Source organism: Dermacentor albipictus, chromosome 1 (genome assembly GCF_038994185.2).
Source record: "Dermacentor albipictus isolate Rhodes 1998 colony chromosome 1, USDA_Dalb.pri_finalv2, whole genome shotgun sequence".
Classification (NCBI taxonomy): domain Eukaryota; kingdom Metazoa; phylum Arthropoda; class Arachnida; order Ixodida; family Ixodidae; genus Dermacentor; species Dermacentor albipictus.
Window position 1 is genome coordinate 463984888 of NC_091821.1, and position 17356 is coordinate 464002243.

At 49.6% G+C, this 17356-nt stretch overlaps 1 protein-coding gene across 4 annotated transcripts in view; it reads left to right on the plus strand.

Annotated features, from left to right (window-relative positions):
* Window positions 1-5165: 5165 nt before the first annotated feature.
* Window positions 5166-17356, plus strand: part of LOC135905598 (scoloptoxin SSD14-like) — a 153369-nt gene continuing 141178 nt past the window's right edge. For all 4 annotated transcript variants that reach the window (XR_010565419.2, XM_065436547.2, XM_065436550.2 and 1 more), the window contains exons 1-2: window positions 5166-5216; window positions 11979-12097. Coding sequence is in view for 3 of the 4 variants with exons in the window: in XM_065436547.2 (XP_065292619.2) it covers window positions 11994-12097 (104 nt within the window). In the remaining variant the exon portion in view is untranslated. The remainder of the gene's footprint in view (window positions 5217-11978; window positions 12098-17356) is intronic.

The following is a 17356-nucleotide window of genomic DNA, read 5'->3' on the forward strand; positions in this document are numbered from 1 at the left end:
TCAGTTATAGTATTGCAGCAAGAAACATTTTAGTGGAAGTGAGTAGATTTGGGCAGGTAAGCTTACCGACTGCGCAAAGCACTGATGACACCTTTTCAAATTCCCCACAGCGTACTTACACCATCTGCTTTCTTTATAAGCAAAAAAAGAGATCAAGAGCCAATCACAGCTTCATTGACTCAGTACGCGCTGCTTCTGAGGCAGGCATCAATCCTTGGACACGGGGCTGCATGTATAGGTCTTGTATGATGCAGGTCCTCATATACATTGTACCAGCTGCACGTATTGCAAACAGATAACTTTGCAATGCTTAAGTATAAGGACACAGAGACGCAAACATTATAACGCTGTCTAAGGTTTCCTTCAATGCGTCAGCGTTCTTGAGTGCTGCACGAGTGATTTTTCCCCATCTAGCCGATAGGACACTAGCAGTTGAAAGAAGTTAGTAAAAGAGTCTCGAGAACTTCTGCGAATCTGAATTCAGATGCCGAATAGAAGAGCACACTGTCAGCTGAAGCAGACCGCATGGCTAATGATGTACGTCCCATTGTTGCGCTACTAGTGTCTTTCGCTTTTGAAAGTTGTCGTTGCCGTTGGAAGGAGCGTAGAACTCGGCCGTTAAACTTGAGTCATCTGAGACCACATATTTCAAACACGAAACACGCCGCGGTTCACCACCACAAGTTCCACACGGTTCATACACCTCATCAAATACCACACGAAGCCAGGAGTGTTATATTATAAAACGATGCAGCGTCAAACGGAACTTAACATTAATTTCCTTCGACAGAGTTTCTCAGCTGGCTTCGTTCACTCGCCATTTACGAACTCGAAGGGCGCACTAGGCCTACGCGTAATGTACACAACAGGCAAGTGGTGATTATCCACACTTCGGAGATCGGAAGCTTGTTTTTATTCGTTCCGAGCACAAAATATATACACACACCAAGCACAGATGTTGCGGTAATCTTGATTCCATTCGATGTGTTAACAGACGAACGCACTGAGACCGGCTGAACCCAGAGGACATCTTGCATTAGTCGGAGTCTTTCGAACTTGGCTCGGGTCCACGACGCACTGCCAGAGCCCACTGTCGTCGGTCGTGTAGTTGTCAGCCTAGTTTCACAAGACTACCTTTCGGGAACACTGTCGCACGTGTCACGAAGCCAAAGAACTCGGACGATCATTGGTACCCGCGTCTTCGCCTCGGTGGCAATCACAGATAGGTATAGGAGCCGGAGGCCTTGCAGCCTGTGATTGGTGGACGCCGGTGGCGCGTCTAGCCTTTGATTGGTGCACGCCAGCGTTACGTCGCCACGCATCGCCGACTTACTAGCCTCGGTAGTCAGCAAAATCTTTGCGGGTCGCGACGCGTCACCCTGTTCGCGACCGACGCTTCTGACACATTTACGTATTGGCGCGTGCCGAAGTGTGCCGACCACGTAGGAAGGAAAAAGATAGGAGGGATCCTTAGGTCACGTAGCCAGCCTTGACAAGCGAACGCTCCGTGAAGCGACAGTGTTGGCACAACACATGACCGCTTGCGTCGAAATCACGCAGCAAAATTGAGATTTCCCGAGAGGTTTGGTTACCGGTAGTATTTATTCGGTGCGCGCTCGGCCAGCACCTGCTAGCTGCTCGCATGGAGGTCTCCATGGCTGCTCAGACCTCTGGTCACATTTTCCTCTGAATGCTTGTGCCCCCTTAGGTCATTTCCTGCAAAGCATGTGTTCCGCACTTTGGGCAAGTTTCGAGAAGTTTACAATCCAACGTCAGCGCACTAAGGCTACAATAACTCAGTGGCATACTCCTGAAATCTGTACAGGGCGAAGTCGTGATAGCGAAAGCCACCTCAGGCTGCATACACGATGTCTGTCGGTGTATAAAAACGCTTTCTGCTGAAGTCGGGCTGGGCAGGACGCATTTGTCAGTCAGATAAGAATTCAGCTGCCAACAAACATGGTCATTGCTGAAAGACACACACATAAGGAAGTGTTGTGCATGTGACAATCTCGCCTGCTCTTTCTCCACTCGGTAAACCTCTTGTGGGTAACTCGTTTCACCGTATTCAAGTCAATTAAGTCATAGTCTTTGTCTGCTTACTTTAACTCTTTTGCCTTCAAACTCCATATATTTCAGCCTTGCGATGAGCACACGTATGTTGAATGAACTCTATCTCAGGTAGCATGTGGGGCAGCTTGTAGCGACATCGCTTGAATAATATGCTCATTTTTAATTACACAATAGGTGGACGTAACGGAGCAATAAGGTTGAAGTGCATACTTAAGGAATAGAGCACCATGTAGACAGAAAAAAAAATACAGCATACAGAACACCAGGAAGCCGAGTATTTAATTTTTGCAATGGGGCCAAAATATTCTGCCAACCAAAAGCAAATAAGGCTATCACATATTTGGTAAAACATTATTAAACACTAAAATAGAATGATGCTGAGATAAACTCAATTACAAAAATTATAACATACCAGACAGTAACAACCACTTTTACCTTCTATAAGAGGGCCCAAAGACACAATTTGGTGTCCAGGTAAATTACTGGGCACCAAATGATGTAAGCATGCCTGATTATATCGGAATGTAATTTCTCAACAAATTGGTTGACTAGATCAAGTGGAACTTTGTCATATTCAAGGTTGCTTTCTAGGATGTTCTTTTCAAACGCCATTGTTAACGGATAACAAAGTTCACCAATAGATCCATAAACAAACGTTCGGCCAGTGTGTCACTGTTCTGTGTGTAAAAATAACAAAATTGGTGGACACTTGACAAGCATAGGTAAGATGACTTCGAAGAAGTTACAATATATCGGTGTGATGCTATAGTTACAGAGAGTTATACACTGTTACACGCATAAGAATACACAGTCACTGACCTTTGAATTGTGTGAGTTTAGTATGCTTTTGCCGCACCCTTTCTTGGTGAAGACGGTCTGTTGTCGACCTGGCCGTGCGCCGGACTTCAGAGGTCAAAGTGCAGCTCTCGCCATCTAGTAGCACGGGAAAGTACGCTGCGTGCGAAAATTCGTCGATGCACGCGAGTGGCACCAGCGCCCCAAACGCGATTACTTCTCAGTTGGAAGTCGTTTTTCCAAATTATCTGCTGCCAAGTTGCAAGTGCGGCCCAAATGCAGGTGCAGGCCTTTATTCGAGATTATATCGCATGTCCCATAAAAATTATATTGGCGCTAACTTTTAGAAAATTCCGTATCGCGATCGTTGTTCTGCTTTCCCATTTAAAATGTGGTTAGCATTTTTGGGATACTTCATATACTTTCTGATTTTGTTTGTCTGTGTTCTACCCGTTTTCCCGCAAGCATGAGTCACTGGTTAATCTACGGTCTAAAGGGTAGAGCGTCGGCCTGCTGTGCTGAGGGAACCACGTTCGAAACCTGCCGTTGGACCAACTTCTGTCAATGAGTATATGACAGTGGCTATATGCCACTCTTCACTGAGTCTCTTTCACCTCAAGTTGGCGACTGGGTATGTACCACTGGTTATGTGCCATCCTTGAACGCACAAAGACAAATCCATTCAAATTTATCGTGTGCTGGCGGAATCAAACCTGCGTCCTATATATTCAGCCAATATAGTCTTATTATATTGAACCCTTTGGCAGCAATCCAATTGCCGCTGCCATGTTTGATCACGTGGTGACGCGTCCATTGTTTGCCTCAACTGCCTCCGTTGCCTCTGCGCTTACAATGGGTGTGTACGACGCCGATGCGGCTTAGCAAAACTCTGTTTCAGGAGATATATATCATAGACGGTGACCGGGTGGACGATACGTAGCTTTGGCCACAGCTTCAGAGAACACATGCAAAAGCGCTTCAGAAGCTGATTAAGCTGTGTCCAAACGGCGCGAGCAGCTTATATGGTGCTTGTTTTAAAAGCGAGGCTAATTATGTATTCGACGCTATCCAGACTTTATCGTTTATGAATCGAATCAGGATTAGAGCGCACTGCTTTTCCTTCTTTGTTTGGCAAATATTTTGAATCAGCGGCTTGGAACGTTTCTGACTCAGTAAAGTTCATTGGTGAGCTCACTATCTGGGTATTTCTACCTAATCACTCGTGGGTGTGCCCAGTTCCGATAGATTCGTTCTTGCTGCGCGCAAGGCTTGAAACGTAGCTGTTTTGTACAAAGTAATATCTTGTAGCAAAGATGCATTATCACTAGTACCTAACTTACCCTTGTAGAGCGTCACGAAACATTCAGCTTCGGCCGTTCGTGCGTTATCGGTGTAACCCGTCATTTATTGTGCGTACTTGGTGTGCATATATTTAAATGTGCGCCCATTCACTTATTGACACGTTGGTGATAGAGCGAGTGTAACATTTTGTGCCAGTTTGGGTAGATGTGTGCAGATACTGCGCACGAAACATACAATGACCGGAAGCAGCACTGCTTCTTTTGTTGTTGTTTAACAAGCTGTACTCACCCTTGCCGACGTTCCGAGGCTGAAGCACTTTTTTTTGGATGGTTAGCGATACAACGCTAATGGATCAGCAAATTTCTGTATCCTCGAAGAAAGTCGTACATCTCGAACGGCCGGTAACACGTACGGACCGCCGCAGCAACAGTCCGTGAACTAGGCTACACAGATTCATTACATTCCCTAATATGCCAGTCACTATTTTTGCAGCCAACTACGTCACACATCTTCAATCCACATGATTGGATCCGGCATCATTGGAGCACAGTGCGTCAACGAAAACTCATTTACATTTCCAATAGCTAATCGCACAGAAGCAAGATAGAAACGCTAATGGTTTCGTATTCATGCGCTGTCGCCGAGGCGACGTGTGGTGAATCGCCGAAAGCCTCATCTTGTTTCTCCAGAACAAACTGCTCCGCGAATAGCGTCAATATGCCGACGCGCGCCCCCGGCGGACTTCGCATGCCATTGCAAGATGGCGCAGCGTGTCCATAGGGAAGTTCTATAGAAAAGGCCGGCTGCCGTACAGGCCTCATACATGTGTTTCGGCCGAGGCAATGCGGTGTGCCGCTACGCAGCTTCATTGCTCTTAATCCGATAGCATTAAGTCTGCATTCACCATCAGATTGGTTCAGCAGGAATTCCTGTTTATTTTCATCACCTCCAAAATGCCCAAACTAATAGAGGGTATGATCCATGATTTGAGGCCACAAGAACTGCAACCCGTCCAAGATCCGGCAGGAGCGCCGCGCTTTTCCGAGGCGAGGATTTCTTTGTCTAACCTCGAGCACGTCTCCTGTAACCGCATTTCTTGCGCCGTTTCGGATATTTCTTAGAAAATGAAAACAACGGTAGCGTACCTTTTGCTAGCGGAAGTCGTCTGACATAATTACTGCAAAATGGCAGCCAGATAGAGCGTGGCTCTGCTACTCGCGTTCTTTGCGTTCACTTCGGCTTCTTGGTGTCGTTTTGGCAGCCTTTCCAGCAAGATATCGCTACCTTCGTTTTGAGGGAACGGTTATTTAAACCTAGATCACTCTGCGTCGTACAGCAGTAAAGGGATTACTGATCCATCCGTGCTGCACAACGTTCCAGCAGATTTTTTCATCGCCGCCTGCACTAGTTTGCCTCCCGTGGTCCTGTATAAATATACGGGAACGCAGAAAGCGTTTTCCTCTTTATCCATTGCACAAATTTAAATGTGGCTCATGCCATTAACATTAATAATAAAATCTAGCAACTATTACCATCACTTGTTCACAAGGACATTCCTAGGGCCTAGTTGATGGATATTTGGCGTAATTAAAGAGTGAGTGAGTGAGTGACGAAACTTTGTTCTGAACGCCTGCAGAACGGTTAGCCTTCCCCTGTTAGGGAGGCGTTACCGTGACGCGGCCATGACGTCTTCGCGGCGTGTGGCGCCTCTACTTCGGCCGCGGCCGCACTATTCCCTTTGGTCGACCGCGCCTGCCCCTCCTTTGGGGTGGCAGCCTCCCTCCGGTTTCGCTCGGTCGTTGCCTTTCGAGGGCCGCCGAGATCTGCTGGACGGCCTGGGTTTGAACATCTTGGTCATAGCATCTCGTTGCGGTCTCGAGCCGCGGCGGGATCGTTGTTCGTGTTGCAGCTTCATGCGGATTCTTAGCACAGTGCCAAAGGATGTGAGCTGCAGTGGCTCTTTCCTTTCGGCACACACAACACAGATCACTTTCATAAACACTTGGACACACGTGCCTCATCAGCACCGGGGTGAATAACGACCCCGTTTGAAGTTGTCGGTATAAAACCGCCTCCTTACGGGTCAAGCCCGGATGAGGTGGCGGCATAGTCCTTCGCTCTAGTCGGTACCATTTCACAATTTCATTGTACGAAGTCATTTTGTCCTTGGTTTCCCACCACCACGACGGGTCGGCTGTAGTAGCAGCGGCACGGTTGGTTAGTCCTCGCGCCGCCGCGTTCGCCGTCTCGTTGTGGTTAGCGTTGCCGCGATCCGACACATCACTGCCCATGTGGGCCGGAAACCACTTTATCACCACACACCGACTTTCACTCGCGAGATCGACCACACGCAGCACACGCGCGGCTTCACCACACACCCTTGCTCTGGCGTAATTTTTCACTGCCGTCCTAGAATCACAGAGCACAGTCGTGCACTCGGGGTCGGCGATGGCCAAAGCAATGGCCACCTCCTCGGCTTGATGCGCCCCTCGAGTCCGCACACTCGCCGCTGTTCTAGTTGCACCGGTCGATGCCCCGACGACTGCAGCGGCGAATGCCTTTCTGTCATGGGGATACTCTGCCGCGTCCACAAACACGGCACCCCTGTCTTTGGCATGGAGATCGATGAGCGCCTTGGCCCTCGCCGCCCGCCGCTCTTTGTGGAACTCAGGGTTCATATTTCTTGGCACCGGACATACCCGTAGCCGTCTACTAATTGCGTCCGGTACAGGCACCTCTGTATTTTCGGGTCCCATTTCCTTTGGTCCCAGGCCTAGGTCACGCAGCACTTGTCTGCCCGTTCTTGTTTCTGATAGCCGCGCGAGCTGAGCGGTCCTCTGCGCCTCGGCGATTTCCTCCAGGGTGTTATGCACTCCCAAGGCCAGGAACTTGTCGGTGCTTGTGCAGTCGAGAAGTCCGAGTGCAGCCTTGTACGCTTTGCGTATGAGCGCATTGATCTTATTGCGTTCGCACTGCCTCCAGTTGTGGAAAGCAGCAACGTATCTAATGTGGCTTATAGCGAAGGATTCCACTAGCCGGGTGAGGCTTTCTTCCTTCATGCCTGCTGTTCTGTGCGACACCCTCTTAATGAGGCGGATGGCCGTGGTGACTTTGGCCGCCAGACGGTTGACCGTCTCGCCGTTGACTCGTTTGCGCTCAATCAGCATCCCCAGCACTCGGATCTTCTCGACAGCCGGGATCATGTGACCACCGCTCGTCTTGATCTTTATTGTGTCTTGCTCTCTCGCAGGCTCGTTGCCTTTCGTCTTCCTAGCTGTCCTTTTCGGAGGAACCACCAACAGCTCAGACTTGCTTGGGGAGCAGACGAGCCCAGACCCGTCCAGCTGCTCCTCGATAGCGTCAACCGCCTCTTGCAATGTATTCTCGATGTGTCCGTCGCTTCCTCCTGGGACCCAGAGCGTTATGTCGTCGGCATAGATGGTGTGTCGGACCCGCGCGACTCGTGAGAGGCGCTCGGCCACCCCTATCATTACAAGGTTGAAAAGCAATGGCGAGATGACTGAGCCCTGGGGGGTCCCGACACTGCCGAGCTTCTTCTTTTGGAGCTGCAGGTCACCGGCGATGATTTCAGTAGTCCGCTCCGTCAAAAAATCCTTGATGTACGCATAAGTTCTCTTGCCCATGTTTAGCCGTGACACCTGGGCCAGAATCGCAGAGTGTCTTACTTTGTCAAAAGCGCTCTGCAGGTCCAACCCAAGATGGCTCGCTTGTCTTTCGTGTTGGTAGTGTCATCGAGGATGTCATTTTTCAGTTGTATCATGGCGTCCTGAGTTCCGAGCTTGTTTCGGAACCCGATGATGGTGTTTGGGTAGAGCCCCGAATCTTCCAGGTACCTCTGCCACCTGTTCATGAGTACATGCTCCAACGCTTTGCCCACACAGGACGTAAGCGAGATCGGCCGAAGGTTCTCAATGTTGGGTGGCTTGCCCGGCTTGGGAATCAAGATGGTCTTGGCTGCTTTCCACTGCCGAGGTAGTGATCCGGCTCGCCAGCAAGTGTTGAAGTATGCCGTGAGGTTCTCTATCGCCGCTTCGTTAAGATTTTTCAGCGCTCTGTTCGTAACGCGGTCGGGACCAGCGGCGGAGTTGCTGTTGAGATCGTGCAGGGCAACCCGTACTTCCCATACTTCAATGTCTCGATCTAGCCACTCGTTTGCTTCGCCTAGGTAGTCCGGGTGCGTGTCTGTGGGAGTGACCGGGAGGTACTTGTCGTCGAGGCGTTTCTTCACTTCGTCTTCCCCGTGCTCGGTCAGCGCCCTGTGGATGATCTTGGCCAAGTTGTGGTGCTGGTGAGACTTGGTCGTGGTCGCATCCAAAAGATGCCTCAGCATACTCCACGTCTTGCCGCAGTGCATCTGGCCGTCCGCTGCGTTACAAACCTCATTCCATTGTTGTGTGCATAGCACTCGGCTGTGGGACTCGATCTCGCGGTTGAGTTCGGCGACCTTCTTGCGTAGCTTTGTGTTTGTCCTCTGCGTCTTCCACCTTGACAGGATGGACTGCTTGGCTTCGATGAGGTGGGCGAGGCGGCTGTCGACCCTGTGGACACGCTCGTCCGTCTCGACTTCCTTGGTGGCCTTTTCTACCTTGTTTACAATCTCGGTGGACCACTTCTCAATGTCCGTAATTTCGGTTTGCTCCTCGGGTAACAATCCTCGAAACACGTCCCAGTCAGTAATTCTATGTTTCCGAAGGCTTCTGCCAACTTCGTCGGTACCACCGAGCGGGACAGCGACCTCCACAATGTAATGGTCACTTCCCAATTCGTGGCCCGTGTTGCGCCATTCGAAGTCCGCCATACCACCGCCATTACTCCTGACGAAAGTGAGATCGGGCGTTGTGTCTCGGGTGATCGAGTTGCCGATTCTTGTAGGGTATGCTGGGTCGGTAATTAGATTTAGTCCCAAGTCGGTAGCATCTTGCATTAGGTCCCTGCCCTTTGCCAATGTTTTGGGGTAACCCCAGGCTTGATTCGGCGCGTTGAAGTCCCCGCAGATTACCAGCGTGTTGTCGGGCCCCGCGACGTTGCACGCTTTGTGTAACAGTGCTTTGAATTTCTGCTTTCCGTGTGAGGGGCTACTGTACACGTTTACCAGAAAAGAGCTTTCCTTCTGCTTTTTCCCGGTAACCACCTCTACCATGGTGTGCTCGATTGGGCTTTTGCTCAATAACTCGTGCTCGACGTACGTGATGCCTTTCCTCACCAAGGTGCAAACTCCCCTGCCGCTACTGCCGGCCGCGGTCCGGAAGCTTGGTGGGCTGGCGTGGGACCGGTAACCTGAGAGCTTTACTTCCTCAATGAGGGTCTCTTGCAACATGATAATATCTGGCTTTCTTGATACTTGTTCTAAGTGTTGCTGAAGTGCAGCCTTTTTCCCAGCAAAACCGTTGCAATTCCAATGCCAGACCAGGAGGCCTTTCACTGCTGTTGTGGTTGCGGTGATTGATGTCCTATCCATGTTTGCTGAAAGTTAGCCATTTGCGTTGCCAAATTCTGTACTGTCGTCGTTAATTGCTGGCACGTCTGTTCAATTGCTATGAAACGGTCGGTAATTGTCTTGGTGAATGTCGTGCGAATATACTCTTCAAAGTGGGTGAGCCTATCTTCAAGGTTCTTGCGAAAAAAATTCCGCAAGGTCTCTTGTGACTGCTTACGTGTGGCAATGCGAAAGCGTTGCAGTAGGTTTGGCGAAATCTTCTGAATTGAGCAAGTGACGTACGAGAAGTAGCGCGCAAATTTTACACACTCGTGACGTGGGGCCACCTCCCCATAGGCTGCGCCGCCACGTGCCCGATTACGCGTGCACTAGGCCACACCTTTAGTCAGCCAGATGGAGCTACGTGACGTGTGGAATGACGCAAGCACTAGGCACAACTTTAGTAAGCCGCAACCGTGTAGTTACCGGGGAGTCTGGGAAGCGTGCTCGTCCCCGCAGGCCCAGGTTCAACTGTTACGCAGAACACAACGTAAGAATCTTTTTTTTCCAAGCCATCAATTTACTTTCTATACAGGAATCTCACTGAGAAATTTGACGTCTATTCAAGAAATTTTGACGTTTTTTTTATTCCTGCGCTGTCGGATACTATTGTTACCGTCGCTCGGACACGGCGCCGACGACGCCAGATTTTCGCGTAGTAGAGCGTGTAATGCTTTTGCATTAAAAACAGGCAAGACGCAGTGCTTGTCCTGTTTCTAACCTTTCATTTTGTGCCACGTCTGTATTTGCGCTCTTTATTCACCACATTTTTTTCCTAATGCTGCTATAATTTTTTTACAACAAAATTAAAACATTGCGAAACTTAAGAAAACGTCAAGGGTGCAGTCGACAACTTTGTAACTCAGCAATAAAAGACGCTATCACGACTCCGTATGTTGTAACTATGACACATCTACAGTGAACAAAAATGGGGAGACGCTTAACCTTCGTCTTTAAGAATGGAACACAATAGCACTAAAGTGCTCCTACCTGCTTCTCACGCTTCCAGGCAACTGTAGCTTATGCAACCGTAATCTTTACTGGGAAACGCGTACACCGAAAGCTGTGCATGAAGGCGAGCTTTCTGGTTCCTTTTTCTTCCCCCGCTCGGTCAGCGCTGCCGCTGCGGCCAATGCGCAGAGGTGAACGCCATCTGGTGGTGCTGCAAGGAACCGAGCGGAGCACGGGGTGTGAGCCACGCTGTGATTGGCGGAAAATTTGCGCTCACGGACCGCGCACGGCCAACGCCCGCGACGCCGTGCTTTCTGCGTGACTGGCCCTTGAGGCTATCGCTTTAATATTGCTGTATTATTCTCCTCTCCGAAACATACCATGAGTCTATAAGTAGAGCTTGTGCAGAATCCTTGTAAGCATTGCAAAAAAATCACGTTATCTGTAAATTTAATAGAAAAATTGACCGCTTTACATGCTCCAGCAGACGCAGTTAACAAAACTGCGATATATCTATTTGGTGCACAGCTGCCGATTTGTGCAGTTTGTGCTTGCACTGTGTTCAACCCACCGATTAGCTGCCACGCGCAGTCGCTGAGTGGTTATGGCGGTGAGGCTACCAAGCTCGAGGTAGCGGGTTCGATCCTGAGTGACATAGCCACATTTTCGTAGCACAGCAATGCAAAAAAAAAGTTACGCTCGTCTGCTTAGATTTTGACCGGCGTTAAAAAAAAAACCAGGTGGTCATACTTAATCCCGTGTCCATTGCTGCGACGCGCCTCATAATGATGTCGGGGTTCTGGCACGTACAGCCGTATAATATTATTTAGATTTTAAACAGCGATTTTGGGTGACTTCTAAAATAAAAAAAACGTTTTGCGGCTGAAACTGCTATTCCTCTTGCTAAAATCAATGGAAATCAGATCTATCTGTTGAATGCAACACATTGCATTAAAGTCGGTTCAGCAATTGTCGAATAACATTTCTGCGCTTTACGCACATTTGAATACGTGGAAACGGAGATAGACATAAGGTAGCGTTTTCTCTCAAAAACTGATATAAGTTGCATGTTAACGGCTTGCACGCTTCCACTGAAAGTTGAGTTTTCTGTTACTTGTTAAATTACCACAACCGGATCACAAAGTGAAGCCTGTGATAAACCATGCAAGAAGCAAACCGACGCTGATAGGCGGAAAAAAAGAGGTCAAGAAGCAGCTTAGTTGCATAACGACATAAGTGAGTCAGTTACCCACTACGTTTTATAACTATGCTAAATATATAAAAAAGCTATATTCCTTGCTAGACAACAGCAAAATTCATATATTCGGGCTTGAGTGAATTCGTTTTCTCGCCATTTCAGGGGCTTTAGACCGCCATGAGTGCCCCACAGGAGCCATCGACCAAGGAGAGCAGTGAAAAGAAGGAATTGACTGAACAGAAGGCCTCGAGCAAGACCCCTAGCCTGCCTCCGCCTCCAAGGTTAGAGCGCAGATGGCCCTCCTCACTACTCTTCGATGTGCATTGTCTGTCAATTGCCCTTATTTACAGATTGATGCGAAATCGCAAAAATTGGGGAAAAAGGCCGGCGTCTGTAGTGTGTAGCCATTAAACGGCAGCTAAAGCCCCATTGGCTGCGACGCCGCGTCACGCGCACGTTACGACAGCGTAGAGGGAGGAAAAGGGAACACCTGCTTTATCAATAGCGCGCCAGGTGTTGCGTCAGGGGAGAGCATCAGGAGGAGCATCAGGGAGAGCGTCAGGAGGCATCGCCGCGTCACCATGCCACCTTCGCTCTCACTCTCGCTAGCCTGCGTTGCCCACGCGTTCCTAGTCCGCGCAAGCCCTCGCCAGCGTTCGAACTGCACCTCGGTAACGCCAAATAAAAAATTGGAGGACGCTTAAGCTTCGCCTTCAAGAGTGGAACGCGACAGCGTTCCCGTCAACCCGCCAAGGGGTGTAAGACAATGGGCTACAGGGCAGCCATCACTTACGAGGCGCCCCGCATCGGACGCGGTGAGCGTCGAGCCATATGGTCGAGCAACGCGGCGTTCGGCGCAACAACAAAACGTGCGCCTGAGCAAGCGGAACGAACCAAAGAACTCGGTATCTCGGAAGGGGAAATGATGCACGCCAGCCAAACGTCGTGATCGGCACGGGCAGAGAGATAGACAGATATTGATCTAAAGAAAGGAAGGACGCTTGATTCTGCAGAGGGAGCAAGGCGAAGCGTTGTCAGAGGAGAGAGAGTCCGGGCCGCGAGCCACCTCGCACAGCTCCAATGCGCGCGTGGCGTGCCATCTGTCGGGGCAGCACCGTACATGGAGAGGAGGGGGTCTTCTGTGTTTGCCGCAAGATGGCTCTGCGTGTGCGGAAAGCGCAGAAGAAATGCAGCGGAGACGCACTTCGCTACTCGTGTAATTGCGATTTCTGTAAGTTACATGTTCATAATTACCGATATACAACGCAGTAAAACTCTCCACGGCTCGTTTCGAAGGCAACACCGCATTCACTAGAGGCGCGTTTGTACCGCTTGGAAGCATCGAACTCGTGGCTGAGTGGTAGCGTCTCCGTCTCACACTCCGGAGACCCTGGTTCGATTCCCACCCAGCCCATCTTAGAAGTTGCTTTTTATTTATGAAGTGCCTGCCGTGATTTATCGCTCACGGCCAACGCCGCGGACGCCGACACCAACGCCGACGACACCGGCTTTTCTGCGACACGAGCTCCTTAACGCTATCGCGTTAAAACGCGCCAAGCGCCTCAACTCGCTCGCTTTCCCCCGAAGAGTTCATATCTAGAAGGACCACTCAGCGGTGTTCAATAGGACATTAATGCCTTCGCATTCACAACTCATCAGAAGTGCTTAGGTGTTCTGGATTTATTTATTTATTTATGTGTTTGTTTGTTTACATTTATTTCCGTAAGTTTCAAAGACAATATGACGTTGCAGAAAGGAGCAGGCATTGTATAAATTCATATGTGTTAAAACGTATGGCACAGATTTGCCTCAGAAACTGCAAAAAATATTTAGCCCACACTAAAAGCAAGGACTGCATCAGAACCATAAGAAAAAGCACCTTACACACATAAAAAGCAATACAACCGCTTGCGAATGTTAATACATAAAGCTGTTTCTTCAGGTGGTTTATTTCAGGGTTTTAAGATGGTTCTTGAATAAAGTATTTCCTCCTAAAGAAAATAAAAACGGCACGTAAGTTTGATATTGTAAGAATGGAAGCGTTTCTGTCGTTCCATTTCTTGCCGTAAAGTGGAATGAAGGAATTAGAGAGAAAGAGAGTGAACGTTAATGAGCACCAGCAGTTCAGTCGGCTGGGCCTAGGCCTCCCACGATGGGACGTCGAGGTCTTGCCTCTTCGCCGCTTCGTAGGCCATCTGGGTCGCCCAGAGTTGCTCGTCGAGATGGGAGCTGCGCAGGGTGGCGTGCCATCTCGACGAGAGGGTCACGAGATTAAGGTCTGGGTATTGATGTTTGCACTCCCATAGCATGTGGGGGAGTGTCGCTGATTCAGTTTTACAAACCTTGCAGGTCTGGCTCGGGTAGATGTCGGGGTATATGGTGTGATAGCATGGGAGGGAGGAGTATGTATTCGTCTGTAACAGGCGGAGGGTGGTTGCCTGTGCTCTGTTTAACTTGCGGTGAGGGGTGGGGAAAGTTCTCCTTGCGAGGTTAAATGTCTTCACAAGGTCGTTGTATCTTGTAAGGTGGTCGCGTCCTGCGGGTGCACCTGCACCGTCTCCGGCACAGTTGATTAGTGCTCGTGCTACGGAGTGTGTAATCTCGTTGAGGTTGGTGAGGTGCGGGTGCACAACGCTGGCGTGTGCTGGGATCCAGACGAGGGTGATTTGATTTTCAGACGAATGAGGGGCTTGTTGTAAGATACGGAGTGATTGCTGAGAAATACGACCCTTGATGTAGCTGTTGATTGCTGCGCGAGAATCGGTCAGTATGGTGTGACAGGCTGGGTCAAGAGTGGCCAGGGAGATGGCCACTTCCTCGGCCGTCTCGGCATTTTTGGTAATGATGCTGGCAGCATGTCGGAGCAAGCCGCCTGCTGTGGTAACCGCCGCAAAGTGCCGTCCATCTTGGTACTCAGCTGCGTCGACGAAGGTGACGCCCACGGTCTTGGCATAAGCTTTGGGGAGGTAGCTTGTACCTTCCTGCGTTCTTTGTTGTGGTCTGGGTGCATGTTTTTCGGAATAGGGTCGGCGTGTATCCATTGCTGAATGTCGCGTGGTATTGGGTGTTTGTCTCGATGTTGACGGTGGTAGGTGATATTAAGCTTGGTTAGAAGGCTGCGGCCCGTTTCCGTGAGCGTAAGCAGCTCTAGTTGAGATCGACGTTGGGCTTTGATTAACTCGTGTAGCGTGTTGTGGATACCTCATTATAGTAGAAGTTCCGTGCTGGTGTGGTTGGGTAGCCCTAAGGCTTGCTTATAGGCTCCTCTGATGATGATGTCCAGTTTTGTCTGTTCAGCTTTGTACCAGTTGAGAAAGGGCGCAAGGGAAGTAATGTGACAGATGATAAAAGATTGGACAAGGCGGTTGAGGCTTTCTTCCTTCATACCTCCTCGTCGGTTGGTCACTCGTTTCCGCAGTCTAGATGTATTAGCGGTCTGTCGAAGGATCTTGGAGACAGCCATAGAGTTAGCTACGTTGGCTTCTATGGTCATACCAAGAACGCGGATGCTAGGGACCACGGGTATGGCTCTGCCATCCCTCAGGTTGAGCTCTATTTCCTCGTATTGGCGTTTATTCATGGAGCCCCGTGGGTGCCGTCCACGGAGTGTGGGGCGGTATAGGAGAAGCTCCGACTTTTCAGGGGAACAGCGGAGTCCCGTGCCGTCAAGATAATTTTCTACGACGTCAATAGCATTTTGTAGGGCAGTTTCGATTTGGCCGTCACCGCCCTTTGCAGCCCAGATTGTAATGTCGTCGGCGTATATGGTGTGTTCAATGCCGTTGAGTTTTTGTAGTTCTTGGGCTAATCCAAGCATAACCAGAGTACAAAGCAAAGTCACAAAGCACATGACCTATAGTCTCAGTCACATTGCACACCTCACAGTGTTGAGACTCAGTGCGTCGCATGAGGTGCACGCTACCCCCAGCCTTAGTCTGTGCAGAAGACTGGCACAGCTTCGTTGAATTTTTGGTGGTAGCCTAAAATTCATGGTAGAGTCCAATCTCTGGAGTCGTCTGGGGCGATTATCCGGATTGTCCCAGTGCTTTGCTGTCAATTTTCGGATGACACTGGAGAGGAGACAGTTGGCGTCCGCTCTTGAAAAAGGAATTGAAAGCAGTGACTCTCATTCTTCGAGTGCTTTCCTCGCTTCGGCGTCGGCCAGTTCGTTGCCCTGTATACCACAGTGACTGGGAATCCACTGAAATGTGATGTGGTGGCCGTTTTCTTGCGCTAAAGTGTAGAGCTCGGCAGTTTGAAGAGCCAACACTCTGTAAGCGCTTTCTTTCAACACCACTATAAGTAGTGCGTCACTGAAAACTGTCCATATTTGAGGAGGCTGTCACGCAATATATTGAACGGCTTCTCTTATTTCCACTAATTCCGAAGATGTTGTAGTCGTCTTGTTATGCAGACCAAACCGTCGAATGACGATGCGCAGGCACGACGAAAGACGCACCAGACGCATACGACGAGACCGAGCCGTCTGTATACACGCTCACCGAGGAGTCATATTCTTTCGACATATATTCAAGTGTTAAATGTCTGAGGCCGACGGTAGGTATTCGCGGTTTTTTAGAAATTCCGGGAATAGATAGACGTACCGGTATTTTGGACATTACCCTTGGGAGCATATGTGGAAGGTCAGCCGGGGCAAAGTATGCTGGTATGGCAGATTCTTGGCATTTAACGGCTTTTGAAAAAGTGGAGTCCGGCCGTATATCGGGTAGTGTCGATAAGGGATGGCGTCCATGACGGCAAAGCAGTCGCAGGAATACTCGAAGAGGTTCACATCGTAGATAGACAGGTAAAGGGGTGACGCGAACCTCCTCAATTGTTCCGTAGGTTGAGGTGCAACGTGGAACACCGAGACATGTTTTCAGCATCTGTGCCTGGGCACTTTCCAGCATACGCAAACATGACGGGCTTATACTTGATAAAACTGGCAGGCTATACCGAATGTATCCGGCGTAGAGAGCCTGGTACAGCCGGAGTAGCGAATGCTCAGATGGACCCCATTTCATACCGGCCAGAAAGCGAAAAGCTTGAGCAAGCCCAGTTAATTTTTTCTTTAACATTGCCACCTGTTTCGACCATGAAAAACCGCGGTCAATGACAACGCCGAGGTATTTGTGGTGGGTGACATATGGGATGGCATTTCCATTGATCATAATTGGATACCAACACATAAGCTTCCGTGTGAACGCTATCGGAGCGCACTTGTCTGGGGCCAGTTGCAGTCCTTGGCACTGCAGGTACTGTGACGTTAAAGAAACAGCTCGCTGCAATCTGGCACGAATTTGTGGTCGCGTGACTGCGGATGCCCATAGGCATGTGTCGTCTGCATAGGTACTGATGCGCACTATATCAGGAATTATTTCCGCAAGGCCAATAAGGGCAACATTGAAAAGAGTCGGGCTGAGAACTCCTCCTTGAGGCACTCCATGGACCACAGCGTGTCTTGTCGTTTCGCCAGTATTCGTAGACATGAAGGCTGTACGACCGTCTAGGTAATTTGCAATCCACATGTAGAGACGGCC